Here is a 20,756-nt window from a genome sequence, read left to right on the forward strand (position 1 = left end):
GGACTATTGTTGGCACTTTTTAGTTTTGCACTCTTACTTGACCCGAGATAGCTTACTTCGTGAACCAATTGTGTCAACTCTTGCACTGCCCAACAAGGACTCACTTCATGGCATCAAAGAGGGTCCTTCGGTATCTCAACGGTTCTCCTCATTATGGTTTGTTCTTTACTCCTCGCCCTGTCACTCTTGCAGCTTATTGTGACTCGGACTTAGCTGGAGATCTCATTGATCATAGGTCCACCAGTGGTTATGGAGTCTTTTTCGTGAGAATGGAGATTGTTGTAATAAAAGCATTAAATTGAGGATTTAATCCTCCAATGAGATAAGAAACAAGTTCTTCCTTGTCAACAAACTTCTCGTAAAGGGCTAGTTCATAAGCAAGAGACTTAGCTCCTTGAAGGAAGTCGGAGCAATTTTGTGTACCTTGGTGCAGAGCCTGTAATTCTCTTTGCAGTTGAGTGATATGTGACTTAGAAGGAGACGCATATCGGGTTGCCAAGGCAGTCCACACCTCATGGGAGGTGTTCAAACCATAGATTGTAACGATCACTTTCTCAGAGAGATTAGTGATAAACCAACTGAGAACATACTGGTTTTTTTGTTCCCATAAGAAAAATTCTGGGTTTATAACAGCATCCTCATTCTCAGTTTTGGGAAGAAGCTTCGGTGTACAAGTTTCTGAGCCATCAACAATACCCAGAAATTCATGAGTCCGAAGAATGGGACAAACCTGAAGGAACCAGGCTGGGTAGTTTCGTTCACCCAATTTGGCTGGTGTAAAGCTCGTGAGATTGGGCATGGAGATTGAAAGTGCGGAAGCATTACTGGGTTTTGCCATTAGGTTTTGACGGTGTCAATCTGAATGCTCTGATACCATGTAAAATATAATCAACAAAGACTATATTTGGCTAGGATGAATATATCTTGTGTATTGATTTCCATATATAGACCGTAAGGTTACAAAGAGATAGATAACTTAATACATCATAAAGGATATGTTGGAATTAAAGATGTGGGAATTGCACGGAAAAAATAAACGTAGAATGCAATTAGAATGGGAAGTAAATGAAATCTGGACAGTAAGGCGATTGTGATTCTATCTCTTAAATAAATATTGTCTCCCACTTGTATTAGAAGTTTTGCAAAAGGGAATCATAGCAATCTTATCCCCAGGATACAATACTGCCTGTGTGCAGATTGCAAACTCTGAACACTATCCAGAACCAGAAATATTTTGTAACAGCCGTTAATAATGGTGAGAGGAAGAGAGAGAAAATAAAATTATCTGTAAAATAATAAAATTGCTGGGAATTAAAATGTATCCATATAATTCCATATTATCTCAGAAGCAGTTTTTTTTTATTTTTTTTATTTTTTTAATTGAAATAACGGTTACATATATTTTAAAATCTAACATTGAAAAAGCAGTTGAAACTTGAAAACACATAATCTCATCATTGAAACTTGAAAAACACATGATCTCATGTAACATAATAATAGGAGATATTGATGAAGTAGTGGTAACTGATCAAAACAAGATAATAGGATAAAAAATTATTTATTTAAAATAAATGACTATAAAACATGATAATAAGAGATCAGTTATTTATTTGAAACTCAAAATAATCATGAAATAATAATAAATTCGAAATTTTAGTTTCATGAAATAATATCAACATGATATACACAAGCTTAGCTAATGATAATGCTGAGTACAAAGTAAATAAGATAAGGTCATCTGTTGTGGTTTGATGGAGCACGAGTCTAATTCTCTTTGGAGAGAGGTATATTACAAGTAGGCTTAGTATCCTTATCAATATCATCGGATATAACAGGCATAAGGTGATCCCCAAAATAAGAATTGCTTTTAAAAAAATATATGTATTTTTTATAAAATAAACATTTAAAAATTAATTTTTACTCCCCAAATATATATATATATATATATATATATATATATATATATAAAATTTTGTGGCCAAATTAAAAATTCTAGTTCCGCCTATGGGTCTCGCAAGTGACCCAATGGAGGGTTACCAATTTCTAATGAAAAAAATCAAAATATCAATACGAAATAAGAGTTTTTAAATTTTGAGAGTTTTAAATAAAATTCCTCCCGAAAAAAAAGTACTTTTCGCTGCAAATTTAAAAGCTATGATAAGGTTAAGTAGCGATGTCACGATTTATGTAAATTCTGTAAGCCTGGAATTTTTGTTGTATGGAAGTCGTACTATCCCATCTGGTTCACTTCTCGCGCAAGAGAGAGAGAAAGAGACAAAGAAGAAGACCCTGCGGGAGAGAGAGAGAGATTAGAGATCAAAAAGACCAAAGAAGACAGACAAGCAAACTCAAAAGGGTGAAGGACCACCAGTTGAAGCATGAAGCTTGTTTGGTTTCGAAGAGGGATATTCTATTTTCTTTAGTTTTTTTTTTTGGTAAGTTTTCTTGAGTTTTGTTTTAGTTGTTGCTGTGGGTGACAGAGAAACATATAGAAAGCAATTTGGAAGAGGTGGGAGAAGACCTGGTCCATGTGCTTGTAGAAGACGGAGACGATGATGAGAGAGAGAGAAAGAGAGACATAAATAAAATTTTTTAAAAAGAAGTAAAAGTAATATATATATATATATATATATATATATATATAAACGGAGAGGATAAAAAGTAATTATATTTTTTAAATTTAAGGAAAATCATAAGAAAGTTGTTGCTAACTCTCTTAAGAACAACAGACAGGAGTTTGCTTAGTGTTTTTAGATAACATTCAATCCCGTTGTTAGCAGCATTGATGGGCTCTTACTTTTCATCTCTCTCTCTCTCTCAAAAAAAAAAGGCATTGAATTTCTCCATAGTTCAATTGCTAATCAATCTTTATAATAATTAGGATCTCCGGTGGTAGTAGTTACTTTACCTATTAAAAATGCAACTTTTTTTTTTTTTTTTTTTTTTTAGCTACTAATTTTTTACTACCAACTCCAACATACTATTTATTCTACCATCTAGTTTCTTTAAATACTATTTTTCAATGTTTCTTTTATTTTTTAACTCTCTATTTTCTTCTTTCTCTCTCTCTTGTCTCCAACCATGTTTTATCAGTAACCATGACTGAAAAGAAACCAAGCAGAACACAAAACTATTGTTGGGCCATGGATCAGCTAATAAAGCCCAACGGGTCTCAAACCCGACCTAAACAAGACATCATACCTGACAAGGCTTCGGACAAACTTTCCCCGAGGAGGTTTTGTAAACCGAGGAGACCTCGAACAAGAGCCCGAGACTACTCCTCGGTATTAGTCGGATGTCGGACCTGAGACTCAACTCCTTAGAGGTGAAGAAGTCAAGAGCCAAGGGTAGATCAGTTAGTTTACAACTAAGAATATGCCAGCATTCAAACTAACACAAGTGATCACTATCTCACCTTCGAAAAAGATCTCTACAGCGTAGATGACTGTCCATATACAAACTGCCCCTACATAAATGGGATAAGCAGCTATTCAAATTCAAAAGGTTATCTCATTCAAACGGATACCTTATCACTCGTCCCAGGATTCCCACCCTTATCAAATAACTGCGAAACAGATATTTAGGGATAGCAATTCCGAGATGTGCGGGAAGCAAATTCTACTCCATGCCTATAAATTAAAGGTAAGCGCAATCCTAGCTCTGAAAACTTTGGTTCCTTAGACTTTCTTTCCTCGCATTCTGACTTAGGCATTGGACCCCCCCCCCCCCCCCCGCGCGCACCGGGACACCATCGGGGGCTCTAATCCTGTTTATTCTTCGTGTGTGTAGCCTGAAGCATCCGCAAAGTTGTTGGCACCCCCTCCAGGCGTGACACGTCACCATCTCGAAAAACTGTGTATCAACAATTTCGCGCCGTCTGTGGGAACAACTTCGAGTTTGGTTCATTTGATCAATTCTTATTATTACGGTATGGTGACTACACACTCCCATTCTCAATTGGTGCGTCAGCTCAGCGTACCTCACGCGGCTACTGGAGCTCCTCCTAATTTAGCTGGGTTCATGAAGCAGATGACTGAATCCATGAAGCCTTTACAGAAGCAGAATAAAGATCTCGCCACGACGCTCATGGTTGCCGAAGGCCGAAACAGCCAAAGGGATCAAGAGCGGGAGGAAAGGAGGACCAAAAGACACGAGGATACGTGCAAGAAGGAGAGATGCGCTGAAATCCGTAGGGGGAAGAGGCCCCGAGGTTTTGATCACGAAGACGATGTGAGTTCAGTTCAAGCCAGCCATCACAGTACTGTCCAGAACGAAGAAGATAGCCAGCGAACAAACCTTGAAAGGTCTCGTTATACTAGATCTCGACGGGAGCAGTCTCCCCGCTAGGAGGACCGTCGTCTTGAAGGGCATAGCGAGAGCAACGTTAATACTGACTTGCAGGATCTTAAGAAAAAGTATGAAGAGATGGCTCGCCAAATAGATAATGGCGGAGATCAATCCAATGCGGGGGAACTCATGGAGAACACGAATCTGCCCTTCACCCCTCGGGTCATGAATTTTCCCCTCCCTGACAAATTCAAGATGCCTCGAGTTAATACCTATGATGGCACCGGGGATCCTACGGACCATATGGAGAGTCTTCGTGTGCATTTTATCCTCCATGGTACCCCAGACAAGATTTCATGTAGGGCTTTCCCCCTAACTTTGGAGATTGATTCAAAAGGCTCCCAGCCAATTCAATAGATGATTTCAAAACTCTGGGGCGCCTCTTTTTAAGTCAGTTCTTGGCTACCCGAAAGAGGAAGAAGAATTCGGCCTATTTACTTTCCCTTATTCAGGGGAAGGATGAGTCGTTGAAGGAATTCATGCTCAGGTTTAACCAGGAGAAGCTGATGATCGAATGCCCGAATGAGCAGACAGCACTCGATGCTTTAATGCATGGAGTAAGGGCTAAAGGGCTGTTGATGCCCGAGCTGTCGAAAAGTTCCAAGTTAGTGACTCTCAGTCAATTCATGAAAAAGGTTGATGAGTACGTTAATCAAGAAGAAACTGTCAAATTTCTCATGAAGTCTCAAAGGGAAGAAATCGAAGCCAAGAGCGGTACTGTTAAGACACTACCGGCTAGCATTGGGAAGAAAGAAGAGAAGAATGTGAAGAAAACAGGGAAGGTGGTCCCGTCGTACCCAAGGATGGACCCTCAGAAATTGTAGAGCCTGAAGTTCACTCTACTGAATACCAGCATGATTGAGGTATTCATGGAGATTAGGAGGGATCCTGCCTTCAAATGGCCAAGCAAGTTGAAAGGCGACCCTATAAGGCGTGACCCTTAGAAATACTGTGAGTTGATCATGGTCACTTAACCGAGGAGTGTATAACCATGCGGTAAGAGATTGAAAATCACATCAGAAGTGGGAAGTTGGTGAAATTCCTTGTAGATGAGAGGAATCAAGGAAGGAATGAGGAGCTCCCGTTACTTGAAGGAAACCGAGAAGTAAGGCAGAGAGATGATCAGTATGTCGAACCGATACACAATCAGTAGGCAGAACCGAGACGGGATTGGGATGCCCATCAGCCTCGACATCAGGATGTTGTGAGGGAGACTCACACCATCTCGGGGGGAATAGCTGGTAGAGGAAGTTCTAGTTCATCTAGAAAAGCTTACGCAAGAAGAATGAAGGCTGATGATGAAGTTTTGTCGATAGGGAGACCTTCAGAAGTTGCAAAGAAGGAGGTGATGACTATATCCTTCCCTGAAGAAGATGCTAGGTGCTAATATTCCCCCACGATGATGCGTTAGTAGTTACGCTAACGGTTGCCAACCATAAAATCCACTGAGTCTTAGTGGATAATGGTAGTTCGGCTCATATTTTATACTAGCTGGTCTTCAAGCATATGGGTGTTGACCGGGACAGGATCCAATCGTTTGATTCACTGTTGGAAGGGTTTGCTGGAGAACAAGTCTAGCCGATAAGACTCATCTCTCTCCCAGTTACGGTATGGACAACTCCCAAGCAGTCCACAACCATGGTGGATTTCTTGGTAATCGATCGACCATCTGCTTACAATGCAATCATTAGTCGACCATCCTTCAATAAGTTGAAGGCTGTAACTTCAACTTACCATTTAATGATGAAGTTTCCTATGGAGGAAGGAGTCGGAGAGGTCGGAGGAGATCAAAACGCAGAAAGAAAATGTTATAACATTTTCCTCAAGAAAGTAGATTTTGCTGCATTGACAGTCGGGATGGTGGGTAGCCGAAACAAAGACCCCCCAAAAGGGGAACTTGCCGAGCCCTTAGAAGACGTGGAGCTAGGGGAAGGCAAAGTAGTGAAGATAGGAACACAGGTCGCCTCGAGAATCTGAGATGCTCTCATAACCTTTCTCTGAGGTAACACTGAGGTATTTGCGTGGACTCACGAAGATATGCCAGGAATCAGTCCTGATGACATTCTCCACCAGCTCAATGTGGACCCAAGCATAAAGCCAGTGAGGCAAAAGCCAAGGAAGTTTTCCCCCGAGCGGAATATGGCCATAGTCGAGGAAGTAGAGAAGCTGCTAAAGGCTCGGTTTATAGAGGAGGTATATTATCCCGACTGGTTGGCCAATGTGGTGCTGGTAAAAAAATCCAACGAGAAGTGGAGAATGTGCGTGGGCTTTACAGACCTCAACAAAGCATGCCCGGAAGACAGCTTTCCTCTGCCATGCATTGATGCGTTGGTAGATTCAACAGCTGGATATGGCCTGTTAAGCTTTATGGACGTTTTTCTGGTTACAACCAGATTTATATGCATCTAGAAGACCGCGTTTATCACTAACCGAGGCCTGTACTGCTACAAGGTTATGCCTTTCGGTCTGAAGAACGCAGGAGCAACTACCAGAGGCTGGTTAATAAGATGTTCCGAGACCAGATTGGGCGTAATATGGAAGTATATGTTAATGACATGCTAGTTAAAAGCCTGCTACCAGAAGGCCATGTAGACGACCTGCATGAGACATTTAGAACATTGAAGCACTACGGGATGAAATTGAATCCCGCGAAGAGTGCATTTGGAGTATCATTGGGGAAATTCCTCAGTTACATGGTGTCGAACCGAGGGATAGAAGCTAATCCCGAGAAGATCCAAGCAGTCTTGGACATGCAATCCCCAAAGAATACGAAGCAACTTCAACAATTGACGGGTAGGATTGCAGCATTGAATCGATTCATCTCTCGATCAACCGATAAGTGCCTACCATTCTTCAAGATCTTGAGGAAAGCATTAAGTGGTTTGAAGAGTGTGAAGAGGCTTTTGAGCAATTGAAGAAGTACCTGCCAAGTCCACCCCTGTTAAACAGAATTGTTCCCAGAGAAGCATTGTATTTATACTTAGCTGTCTCCCCAACAGCTGTTAGTGCTGCCCTTATCCAAGAAGAAAACGGCATTCAGAAGCTAGTTTATTTTGTTAGTAGAGCATTCAGGGGAGCAGAAGAGCAGTACCCTCAGATGGAGAAGTTGGCATTCACACTAATTATCGCTTCCAGGAAGCTCCGCCCGTATTTCAAGCTCATACTATAAGAGTTTTGACCGAGTATCCATTGAAGAAGGTGCTCAGAAAGTTTGATCTGTCTGGCAGATTAGCTAACTGGGCAATCAAACTCGGAGAATTCGATATTGAGTTCCTCCCAAGGAATGCTATCAAAGGGCAGGTATTGGCCGGTTTCTTAGCAAAATTCACCAACCTACTTGTCACCCTAGAATGGTAGAAATACGAAACATGTGTAGTCTACGTAGACGGATCCTTTACAAGGAAGAATGGTGGAGCCGGTGTGGTATTAATCACACCGGATGGAGAAGAGTCATGCAGCTCATTGAGGCTAGAATTCAAGACCACCAATAATGAGGCCGAGTATAAGGCAGCTTTAGCAGGACTCGGTTTAGCTCGTGAAATGGGAGCTGAGTTCGTTGAATTACGGAACGATTCGCAGGTAATCGTTGGACATATCCGAGGGGAGTTTAAAGCTAGAGGATGTAAGATGAAGCAGTACTTATCAAAAGTACAAAGTTTACAGAATATGTTCAAGAAATTCTGTATTATGAAGATCCCAAGAGAAGAAAATGAAAGAGCTAACCGGCTAGCCGGATAGCATCAAGAGCAGCTAGTGACACCGAAGAGCCTGAAGAGCCGACCCAGACTTTAACAAGACCTGCCGTAGCCAAGGCGATCTCGGACTCAACTACCGAGACTATACCTGGATGGCAAAGGAGCATAAGGGAATACTTGGAACAAGAGATTCTCCTGTTGGATAAGAAGTCAGCAATGCAGGTTAGAATTAGAGCAGTTAGATGTACCATCATTAATGGGATTCTATACAAGCGAGGCTTCATGCTGCCACTCCTCAAGTGTAACTCCAAGGAGGAAGGTGATTATGTCCTTCATGAGATTCATGAAGGCATCTGCGGTAGTCACTCAGGAGCAAGAGTACTGGCGCATAAAGCAATCAGAGCCGATTTCTACTGGCTGAATATGAGTTGGGACTCGGTACATAAGGTAAAAAATTGTGACAAGTGCCAACGCTTTGCCAATGTTACAAAATAACCCCCAGAAGACCTGAGTTCAATCTCTTCGCCATGGCCTTTCTCACAATGGGAGGTAGATATAGTGGGGTCACTACCTCGTGGAAAGGGGGGTGTGCGATTTACGGTTGTAGCAGTGGATTATTTAACCAAATGGGCAGAAGTAGAAGCCCCAGTGAACATCACAGCCAAAAGCATAAAGCGGTTCTTGTGGAAGAATGTTGTATACCGCTATGGTATTCCACATGTGTTTGTAACTGATAATGGGAAGCAATTTGACTGTGAGTCATTCCGAGAATGATGTGCAAAGCTTCATATAAGAAACTACTACTCTTCTCCAGGTCATCCCCAAGCAAACGGGCAACTAAAAGCTACCAACAAGACAATTTTCAAAGTTCTGAAGAAGAATCTTGGAGACCGAAAGGTAGATTGGGCAGATGATCTTCTAGAAGTCTTGTGGGCATACCGAACAACTAAAAGAACACCCCCGGAGGAGACCCCGTACGCCTTGGCTTTCGGGACTGAGGCGATCATACCAGCTAAGGTGGGCTCGGGTAGTTACCGAGTTGAGACCTTCCATCCCGAGACTAATGATGAAGGCCTCAAACTACATCTCGACTTGCTACAAGAGAAACGGGACCAGGCCCAAGTAACCATGTCGGCATACCAGAAGAAAGTAGCTCGGTATTTTAACAAAGGGGTCAAGCACAGAAGCTTTAGGATTGGAGACCTGGTTTTACGAAAGATCACCATTGCCACCAAAGATCCTACTGAGGGAAAGTTATCTCCAAACTGGGAAGGACCCTACAGAGTAATTGAATGCAGAAGGGCAGGAGCTTATTACCTTGAGAACATTTAGGGAAAAGCACTTCCCAGGCCGTGGAATGCCGAGCACCTCAAAAAGTACTTTGTCTAGCATTTTATAGTAAGGTGATTCTTGTTTAATTCTTATTCGATTCTTATTTTCTTTGTAATTTTCATTACATTTCATTAAATAAAAGAATCTCCTGGAGTTTCAATAACCTTTCAAGCATGTCAAAAGCAAGGTAAACCAAATTACCCTCAGGGTAAACGGCCAAAAAAGCCATCTGGAAAAGCTTAGGAATTTCTCGAGATCGAACCCGATGGGACAGAGTTCCTTGAAAAACCTGTAAAGGACGAAAAACCTTCAAACAAGGTGTGTCCAAAGAAGGTTAAACCAATGACCCGTAAAGGACGTAAAACCTTCAAACAATGTGTGTCCCAAAAAGGTTAAACCAATGACTTGGAAAGAACGTAAAACCTTTGAAAAAGGTGTGTTCAAATAAAGTCAAACAAATAGCCTGTCAAGAGCAAAAAACCCTTGGAGGAAGGTGTGCTCAAAAAAGGCTAAACAAACCTCAAAAAAGTAACCTATCAAGAACATAAATCCTTCAGGAAAAGGTGTGTTCGAAAAATGTTACTAGTTGGTTCCGGGAAATAAACATAGCCAAAATTACGTTATTAAACAACAGCCACAAGGTTTAAGATAAATGAAAAAGACGCATTTCATTAAAGTCTTAAATTATAAATTTGTGATTTACAAGTCAAAAATCAAATATACTAACTACTTTGTTACAGGCAAAAAGAAAAAAGTTTAGCCCTCTTTTGGGTCTACAGCTGGAGCCTTGGAAGCAGATGAGGTCTCGGCACCGTGTTTAAAAGCGATCCCTTCATTACCCAAGGACTCCTCGGAATTTGAGAATGACTGATGAGCAAATCTGTCAATCCCCTCAGCATCAGGCATCAGATCCGACCTGAGACAGATAAGCTATTTTAAAGCTTTGTCAGAAATGGCAATAGTCTCGGGCTTCACCATGTCGAGATCTATAGTGCAAGCAGGGTCTTTGGCCTAAGACTAAAAGGTCTCGAAACCAATAATGATCCCATCCGCCCAAGCATTGTCCCGAGTCCACGAAGCATACGAGAGCTGTTGTAGATAGTTAGATGATCGAGCCTCGGCTTCTTCTAGCCTTAGCCTCTTCTCATCAAGCTTCCCGCGAAAGAATTTGAGCCACTCCTCGACAACCGTCTGACAGTCGATGGCCTCTTTGAATTTGGCACTTTGGCTGGAAGCCTCAGCCTGGAAACCCTTCAACTGCTCCAGAACTTGTGAATATTTCTCTTCAAGCTGATGCGTATCTTCTTTAACGATAGAATGATCATCTTGAAGCTTCAAGTGTTCAGAACGAAGGGTCTGCAGCTCAGAGGACAGATCCGAGACTCTGGACTCTGCTTGTGCGGCCTCGGCTTGAACCACAGATTGTTGTTGACCGAGAAGGAGCAGCTCTTTATCCTGCTGAACTAGCGTATCCTTCAATTTGGCATTCTTAGCCTTAGAAGCCATAAGCTTTCTCTGGAGGCTCTCGGATTCCGAGGCCGACTCTTGACAAAATTTTTGGAAGTAGCAGTATAAAACTACCGACTTCATAGCTCTTTGCAACAAATAAAGTTAATCAAAACAGAGTACAACTTATGCAAAAGAAAAGTCCTATGAAGAGTGATACTTACACACAGTTGATTGAATAGAATCGACTCTGCCATACCCTTGGCAGAGATGTCTCGCACGCTCGTCAGGCTATCTTGGGAAACCAGCTCCACTAAAGCCTAAAACGAGTTCCCCAGCAATTGTCCACCAAATCGAGACAAAGGCTTCCCCATGGTCCATTCGACATTTTGAGGCTTCACGAAGGAGTAACTTAAGGAGGCCTCGGAACCGGTACTAGCCTCGGCCTCGGGAGCCAATCTCGGGGCCCGAGACGAAGCTTCGGGCACTGGAGGCAGAACCCAAGGCTACTCCTCGGCTAACGGAGACAAGACCCGAGGCCTCACTCCTTCTTCTCCTACTTCGGCATGCGGCCCATTCTCTTTTGGATCCATCCCTATTGAGCTATCTGAGAACGGGTCTATCAAGAGGTGTTGGATGTTGGGACTAGAGTGCACCGGTGATACCGATTCCATAGGGTAGCAGTGGTAGGAGAGGCACTGGAGGGTCCCAAGGGAGTTGCCACCAAGGGTGTTGCAGCAATCGGATGATTGGTGAGGATGTTCTCATACGCCGATATCTGAGCCACATCGGGTTCTGGGTTAACTCTCTTTTGAGCAGCCAAAAGGTTGGCAAAGAGGGATTTCCCCTTTTCTGCCTCGACAGCAAGACCCTTACCCTTCACCAGTTTCCCTTTCTTCAGTTGAGGAACTCCAGGTTCCTCAGGCTCGTCAACCAGGCGCAAAGCCTTCTCAACCCGAGGCCCCTCTACCTTTTTCTTGCCTTTGTCAAGCACGGGCTTTCGGGGGGTAGCGCCTCGGGTATTGGCAGCTGGAGGGCTTAAGTCCACAACCGCCTTAGTTGGTCTCTTTCTTGATCCGCTAGTGCCGTTTCTGTTGGCATATATACAGCTGTTTAACCTTGCCATTGTGACCAATTTTTTATAAGGCATAATATGGTCATTTCTCTGGGTCCAAGCGAGAACTTTTTTTACTCTGATCATTTCATCCTCCAACAAGCAAAGATCCTTATGAAGACCCAAAAGAGGGGTTGTCGTCTCCCGAGGCACTCTTGGCCCCTCCGCCTTCTCTCCAGGAGCAAATTCCCATTGCTCCTGCACAAAGAAATACTTATTCTTCCATCCATGATTACTTGTAAAGGTCTTGTCCCTAAAAATGAACTTCCCCGTCTTGTCTGAAAGTTATACAGCCCGTCGCTGTTAAGGTTCTTGTAGATCCGGTGCATCCAAAGAAATTACTAAACGGTGTGGTTCTATCCTTCTCCGAGGGTCATGGGCTAGACAACTACACAGGCGAAAAACATCCTCCAGGCGTTGGGAACAAATTGGTGTGGAGCCACGTTCAAGCAACCGAGAAGCTCGTGAACAACCTCAGGAAAAGGAAGCTTGAGGCCTGCGCGAAACATCTCTTCATAAAGACAGACCTCGTGGCTTCCGGCGTCCACTATGGCGCCCTTCCACTCATCATCAAACCGGAGTTTCATCATTTTGGGGATGTAACAATCTAGTCTGACTCTACGCTCGTCAACTCAGGTCAGATGTAGCCTCCATAAGGTTGGGTAAGTTTTAACCAATCCGCCATCCGACCCTAATCCTTCTTCATGAGACATGGCCGAAAAGTTGCTGGAAAAAGAACAGAGAGCAGAGTAGAAAAGAACAAAAACTTTGCAAAGACTTGGTGCGAGTAAGAAAGAAACAAGCAAGGAGGAAAAATTTTTAAAGGTCTGAGAAGGCCAAGCGAAAAGTCGGAAAAAGGTAAGGATAAGAACGTGAAGCACCAAAGGATTCCCCGAGAAACGTGCGCAATAAATACGGCAAGAAAAGTGCCTCTGCAAATCCCGCGTGATAGCTAACAACCGGCAAACTGAAAAGACGTCTGTCCCGGTACTGACACGTGGAATAACCGATGCGCCCTCGGTTATGTCAATCGTCTCGACAAAAATTGGTGTCAAACTTCCCACCAAAAATTCAAATTCAAAATTCCCGCCTCGGGAGTCTCAGATTTTCACTCAAAGTATAATCTTAGAAGGCCAATCCATTTATAAACACAAAAATTCTCATAATCTTTTAGACCAGGAAATTGGGGGGTAACTGTTGGGCCATGAATCAGATAATAAAGCCCAACGGGTCTCAAACCCGACCTAAACAAGACTTCATACCTGATAGGGCCTCGGACAAACTTTCCCCCAGGAGGTTTCGTAAACTGAGGAGACCTCAGACAAGAGTTCGAGACTACTCCTCAGTATTAGTCGGATGTCGGACCCGAGACTCAACTCCTCAAAGGTGAAGAAGTCAAGAGCCATGGGTAGATCAGTTAGTTTACAACTAAGAATATGCCAGCATTCAAACTAACACAAGTTATCACTATCTCACCTTTGAAAAAGATCTCTACAGCGTAGATGACTGTCCATAAACAAACTGCCCCTACATAAACGGGATAAGCAGCTATTCAAATTCAAAAGGTTATCTCATTCAAACGGATACCTTATCACTCGTCCCAGGATTCCCACCCTTATCAAATAACTGCGAAACAGATATTTAGGGATAGGAATTCCGAGACGTGCGGGAAGCAAATTCTACTCCATGCCTATAAATACAAGTCTCAATTTCAATCAAAGGTAAGCGCAATCCTAGCTCTGAAAACTTTGGTTCCTTAGACTTTCTTTTCTCGCATTCTAGCTTAGGCATCGGAGCTCCTCCACTGGGACACTATTGGGGGCTCTAATCCTATTTGTTCTTTGTGTGTGTAGCCTGAAGCATCCACGAAGTTGTCGGCACCCCCTCCTGGCGTGCCACGTCACCATCTTGGAAAACTATGTATCAACAACTATAACCAACCGAAATGTCTTCAAATTAACAAAATCTATTCACCTAATCGGTTGTATGGGGAACCTAGTGAGAAAAATCATCCCACAAGAAATTTTCCTTCGACACCCTTTGTCGATAAAGGGAAATTAGTATAAAATTGGTACTAAAGCTTCATATACTTTCGGCATAAACCTAAAATTAAGCTTCATGACCAAAAATCAACCCAAACCCCCATGGCTTGCCTCAGCAACTCTCTCTTCCTTCTCCTCTCTCTCCTTCCACACCACCTAATGCACTCCACTCAAGCAGCCGAGAGGAAGGTTGAACCATGGGTATTGGCACATCTTTTGAGATAAAAGCTTTGCTTCCAATTCTGGATGTTTACAAAACAGTTGGCTTACAAAATCCTTAGCATGGGGAGTAAGTCTGTGTAGATGGAGCTCTCGATTTAGCAATGAATGCTGAGAAACAATCATGGCAGAGGGCGTCGTCTTGTTGAGAAAGTGATGGAAAAGAAGGGAAGCAAAGGAGAGGTAGGGAGCGACTGAGGGAGAGAGAGAGAAAAATTAAACAATAAAAAGTAATCCTTGAGAAAGAATAAACTAATCATAGTGTGCTACAATGAATAGGAAAATGATGTTATTCACTGTAACAAAATGTCCACTTTAACAACTCTGAAGCTAATATGATGAAGACCAAAAAAGGCTCAAAATAGTTAAATGCAGCTATTATGAGCCCTTTATCTAATATACTGGAGATGCTCTGAACCGACACTATAGAGATGGCATTACTAGGCCATGTTTGTTTTGCTTCCAAGGTTGCGGCTGTTCCAGGATGGCTGGCTGGTATGCTCTTGTGTTGCAGCAGTGTAACGATTGTTATTTGGTAGTCTGTCGTGAATTGCTTACCAAACTGTGCTTTGTTTGATACCTTTTTGACCCTTTTTAAGGTCCAATTGTCCAAATCCCTTGGCACCACCACCATTGTCCCGGGGTGGTTGTTTGGTTGAGTTCCTCGTCACCCAATTTGGCATGTCTCTTGTTCTGCAAATATTGTCCGCACAAGTCCAAAGAATGTGCCCTTCCTTCCATTTTAGAATGACCATGCTGATGTTGTTGCTTCCACAATTCTGCCATGTTAGTATTTCATGTTTCAGCCATTTTTAATTTAACGGAGTCGGACGGACCGGACTCGGGTGCGGAGAAAGCAAGGCTGTAGATACCCGGCATGATCTCTGTTTCTAGATCCTATAATCTTTGAACATATTGTGCAAAACGGCAAATGTCATTTAAAGCTGTTCATTTGAAGATATACAATGTAAATGAGCATCACTAAAGCTGCTGTAGATTAAGATTAAAGAAGGTAGATTAACAATAACAAGTGAAGAAAGAGATTGATATTGGTGTCACAATCTACTGTAATTGAGCATCTAGTCAGTCTCTTCCACCAATTTGATAAATAAGAGAGAAGAAACATACACACACAGGGAGACTAGCAAATTCTATTATTCTACTGCCAATTTTAATCAATGGGTCTTCTTCACCCATCACATACACCACCAAATCTAAAAGCCTAGTTGCTGCTATCACTATTATTGTTATTGGTATTGTTATTGATATGGTGATTGCTAGCATTCCCACCACCACCACCGCCACCGGTGCCGCCCCTCCTCCCGGCCGGCTTCTTCAACTGTGAAATCTCCAACTGGGTTTTCATGAAGAACTGCATCCTCTGCAACTCCAGCTCCTTTGCAAACTTCATTCTCTGCTTCTCCATCTCCACCACCTGCTGCAGCTTTGCGCTCTCTGCCTGCTCGTATGCCTCCCCGAACTTAAGTATCGCCTGCGTCAACTCTCTCACCGCATTTCCCCACCCACCCTTCCCACCACCTCCTCCTCCTACTCCCCTCCCCTCCCTCCCCGCCATCACCATCATCCTCCGCGGCTTCTTCCTCTCGTTCGTCCCTGTCGCCGTTGCCGTTGCTGTTGCTGTCCCCGTCCCCGCCTGCCCAGAGCTATCCATAGAATCCGCCTCCGAATCCGACTCCAACTCCGTCCCACCCCGCTTCCCAAGCTGTTGGGTCCTCAACATCACCGCCTCTTCCTGCTTCTTCTGCGGCTGCTTGTTAAGGAATTGACTATTATTGCTGTTATTGCTAAGGAGATTCACGGAGGACGAACGAATGCGAACGGGTATTCCAAGAGGGACTTTAGGCTGCTGCAAAGGCGGAGAAGGGCTAGAGACAGCGATTTTGGCAGTCGGACCGATCAATTGGTCCAATCTGTCGAAGAAAGTCCACTTACTAGGCCCCCCACCGGACGCCACCTTCGCTTTCTCCAGCTTGTACTTCTTCTTCACCGTGTCGATCCGATTCTTGCACTGTATATCGGTCTTGGGGGTCTTCCCGTAGTCCTCTGTGCTGCTCACAATATCCGCCACCTCTTTCCAGTGCTTCTGCTTCAAATTCCCTCTGCTCAGCTGCAAATACCGCTCTCCCCACGCGTCTATCAGAACCGACGTCGCATCTTCGCTCCAGCAGTCCTCTCTTCCGCCTCCGCCTCCACTTCCTCCTCCGCCGCTTCTCGGTCGCTGAATTGGGAGAGCTATCAGCGCTAGAGCGTTCTGCGCCGTCGCCGGTGGCGCTGAGGCCACCGTCACCGTTATTCTTCCGTTCGGCCGTGGAGACACCGGAGATCCCGTCTCCGGCGACTGGTGCGACTGGATCTCGTCGTCTTCGTCCATCTCTCGGTGCTAAACTATGCCGATCTGGCAATTAATCCTCTCTCCGATCTCCAAATCAAACACTAAACTCGCTCCCGCAGACGCGCTATCGTGCGCCGGTATGCGTACAACACATACCACCGACGTGAGGACGGAAGGAATAGTCTGAGAGAGAGAGAGAGAGAGAGAGGACTTATAGGGGGTGTAGTGGTTCGAATTACAGGCTGGTGCTAACGAGCGCCGGTATGCGCAGGGTATCGCCGATCTGAGAGATAGGATATCCAACGAGAAAAGAGAGGGTGGGTAGAGAGCGGTTAGGGTTTCGATTGATCGGCGAATATATTGACTGACTTTTGCTCCTTTTCAGATATTACTATTGGGGTTTGTTTTGTTTTGTATCTGTTGACGGGAAAAAAGATGGGGGCATTGACGGCGTCGGCCAAGGGATGGAGAAGAGCGCGGACACGTGGAAGAGAAGGAAGAGGGAGAGTTGAGGTGGCAGAATACGATTGGATGGAGTGCAGAAATTCCGTCACCGGCGTGATGAGTGGTGGTGCCGGCTTGATAGGTGGACCTTGTTTTTATTAGTTCCGTCAATTTGACGGAAAAAACCATCTTTCTTCTTGGCAATTACCCGAGGCGCGTGCCTACCGGTTTCCGGTGTCACACCTATTCTATACTTCATTTTAACAAAAGACGATGATAATAATGATGCTTCCTAGTTCCTACACCTTACCCTCCACTTAAAAATAGCATCACATTTATATATATTTATATAAAGATTTAATTTTGAATAAAAATTATTTTTTTGGATTCAAATAGAGAAATTTTATTTTTTCAGTTTATTTATGAAAAAAAAAACTGAAAAATAAAATAAAATTACAATTACAATTGTCAAAGGAGTGTGGGAATGGGACACGTGTAACGAATTCATTGGGTGAGTTTAAGAAACTAAGAAAGTGAGCTTTGATTGACATGCGGGATCTCATCTCATGCCCATCGGCTGTCCGTTGAGCCTACGGAAGGCGGTGATCTGAGGATATCGAGGATGTAAAAGGTAACTGACAACTGATGGTGGATAAGAGCGGGGCTCACCGCTCACGTGGGGGTTGTAAATGTCACGTCAAGAGCACACACTATTGGCTTACGGGCGACGTATTGTGCCGTTGCCGATAATCATTTTCATCGCCCACAACTTCTAATTTGTTAAAGAGGAAGGGGAAGTGTGGCAAGGTACCCGATAAAATTATTAGATTTTATCAAGTATATCAATCCTTATTTTCAAATTAAGTAACTGATATTTTATTTTATGACCATTTATCACTTTTGAAATACCAAATGGTAAAATCTTAATAATCATTTCATTTAAAAATAATTTATCAATTTGAATAAATTTAAACTATATAAAACTCTAGAAGATCTTGATCCAATCTACTTGAGTGTTTCTATTTGGAAGATAAGATTATACCAACATCAAGTAGGCCATAAATGTAGTGCATTGATTATTACCTGAAGTTTGAAGGGTTTTTCAATTCGAACCTTAATGTTTAAAAATTGGCAATGTACCCCCCTAGTGTTTCAAAAAATTTTAATTAAGGCCCTCTGTTACTAATTTTCGTCTAATTGGACGGAATTCATCCCAATTGCGTCCCACATGGTATTTTGATGCTCTCTATTCTAGTTTTGTCATCATTAAAATTAATGAAATTAGGTAATTACCCTTAATTTCATAGGTTTTAATGAGGGTAATTACGTAATTTCATAGGTTTTAATGATGGCAAAATTGGAATAGAGGGCATCAAAATCCCACGTAAGATGCACGTAGGATGATTTCCGTGCAATTAGATTGAAATTAGCAACGGGAGGTTTAAATTAAAATTTTTTAAAATATTAGGGGATACATTGCCAACTTTTAAACATTGGGGTTCGAATTAAAAAACTTCTGAAACTTCAGGAGTAAAGTGAATTTTTCCCTAATTTTTATAATCTAGGTGATGCAAGTTATAGTAGGTGCATTATTTCCTAATTAGGGACATTTGGTACCAAGAATAAACCTATAAAATGAAAAAATTATTTCTTTGGAGTAGCTATTCTATGATTTGGTTTGGGCTACAATTCTTTTTTTTTTTTTTGAACGGGTTAGGGCTACAATTCTTGTGAATAACTATTCTCGGTAAAGTTTTCAAATGATAGTTCAATCGGTTAGAAACCACGTTTTATGAAAGAAATAAGTATCTAACATTACTCTAAAACTACTAGATTGTGCATTTTAAATCTATAACGATAATGATAATTTCACTACTATGTACCGAGATTGTGCATTTTGAAATTAACAATCACCGCCAAGTTGATGGCAGTGACCCGTTGGTAGGCGGTAATGGGCCATCGGCCAAGATTCAATTTTTTTGGGCCAATCAGATTGGCCCAATCAGCCCAATCATTTTTTTTGCCAAGCCATTTGGGTTCTTGAGACTAATCGATACAATAAAAATAAAATAATAAAATAGAAAACATTAGAGAAAAGGCTTACAAAATATTTAAAAAAAAAAAAACTCTGATGTGGCACAACATGATTATGCATTGAACATGTAAAGTGAAAAATTAGAGACGGTGATACTTCAAAGATTTCAATTTCTTTTGTGATGAAATGAAACAAAATATAAAGAAAAAAAGATGCTTAGCTTTGCGGAAAACAATAGAAGGTCCGTCTAATGCGTTCATAATTCTTGTTAGCCCCCGTCACGTAGATTTGTATGTGTTGAGCCCTACATATGCAAAATGAGGCATGTTCCACCTACTACCATGTATTAGAATGTAATAACACTAAAAACAATTGAATTACAGGTCTTTCAATCACTAGGGGGATCAGGTTGAATCACTTATTTTTTGCTGATGACATCCTGCTTTTCTGCAAGGCAAGCATTTTTGAGTTGTTGTGTGTCCAGGACATTCTTGAGAATTATAAGAAAATTCCGGAACAAATACTGAACATTGAGGAAACTTCAAAAAAACGATTGAAACATTAATACTAATATCAATCCATTTAGTCACTTACAACCAATGACAGTTCTAAATTTTAAAAAATAGTTAAAAAGAGTAAACAACACACTAATGACTACACAAGTAGTCTCAAAACAATAATTAGCAAATAAAGAAACAACACAACCAACTAAATTAAAAGTCACAAACTAACAACTATGACCCACCACCAAATCACCCAACCGTTCAATTTGATCTCTTTAATAACCAAATGAATCAAACATAAACATAATGATTAATCAAAAAAGACCACAAATAAATAAATATCAAATAAGAAAACAATACGATGAGAGAAATTACCAAAAATACGAACTTTGTTTTGTTTTTTTAAATTAATAAAATCAAAACAATCAAATATTTGAATAAATTATGAATTATCTAAACTAATTGGAGCAGAAGTAGACACAAAAACCTCTTGTAAGCCAAAGAATTACGTTTGTGAAGCATCAGCCGAGAAGCCAATATATTGGGAAAAAAAACAGACTTGTACAATTACTGGAGATGCGGGGTATCGAACCCCGTACCTCTCGCATGCAAAGCGAGCGCTCTACCATGTGAGCTACATCCCCAACTTTGATCATGATGGATGCATATTATATTTGTATGCTTAATAGCTTTATTTGGACTCCGGTAGGTTTCTAGCAAATCGCGGCATCAATAGTGTTTTATTTTGATAATGGTGGATTATAACAGAAAAAAAAAAAAAAAAAAAAAATTAAAGCTGAGTTTTGCATGAATCAAGTGACTGAATTTATGAAATTCTTATTATTATTATTATTATTATTATTATTATTATTATTTTTTGGGAGGAGAGAGGTGGGCTTGTCATACAAAAGTTATAGAGTAATGCTAGATACTTATTTCCTATACTATTTTTATATTATTGAGTTGATGCGGTAGTATCTATCAGCTCTTAGATAAACTTTTATTGAAAAGACAAAAATTCAAGGGCTGATGAGCAGTGAGTACTATCATATTAGTCAAATAATATAAGAGTGTGATGAAAAATGAGTATTTAAAAAAATTACTCAAAGTTATATATAGATTTATGTGACCACAAAGAAGTGACTTATTTGCATCTGGAGCAGGCCCAAAGCGATATTAACAAGCCCTAGAGTTTGGCTGAGTTGTGTTTGAGTTGAGGTTTACAA

At 41.7% G+C, this 20,756-nt stretch overlaps 1 protein-coding gene and 1 non-coding gene across 2 annotated transcripts; both read right to left on the minus strand.

Moving 5' to 3' along the window:
* Window positions 1-15,163: 15,163 nt before the first annotated feature.
* Window positions 15,164-17,251, minus strand: LOC132186943 (trihelix transcription factor ASIL2). Its single transcript, XM_059601068.2, has one exon. The coding sequence runs from the start codon at window positions 16,585-16,587 to the stop codon at window positions 15,418-15,420; it is 1,170 nt and encodes a 389-aa protein (XP_059457051.2). The 5' UTR covers window positions 16,588-17,251; the 3' UTR covers window positions 15,164-15,417.
* A 2,850-nt stretch (window positions 17,252-20,101) lies between these two features.
* Window positions 20,102-20,174, minus strand: TRNAA-UGC (transfer RNA alanine (anticodon UGC)). The gene has a single exon. It is a non-coding gene; the product is annotated as a tRNA-Ala (tRNA).
* Between the last annotated feature and the right edge of the window lie 582 nt (window positions 20,175-20,756).

Source organism: Corylus avellana, chromosome 6 (assembly GCF_965113065.1).
Source record: "Corylus avellana chromosome 6, dhCorAvel1.hap1.2, whole genome shotgun sequence".
Taxonomy (NCBI): domain Eukaryota; kingdom Viridiplantae; phylum Streptophyta; class Magnoliopsida; order Fagales; family Betulaceae; genus Corylus; species Corylus avellana.

Bases quoted from the DNA above. Each gene is read 5' to 3' on its own strand.
- LOC132186943 (XM_059601068.2), bottom strand. From the start codon at position 16,587: ATGGACGAAGACGACGAGATCCAGTCGCACCAGTCGCCGGAGACGGGA.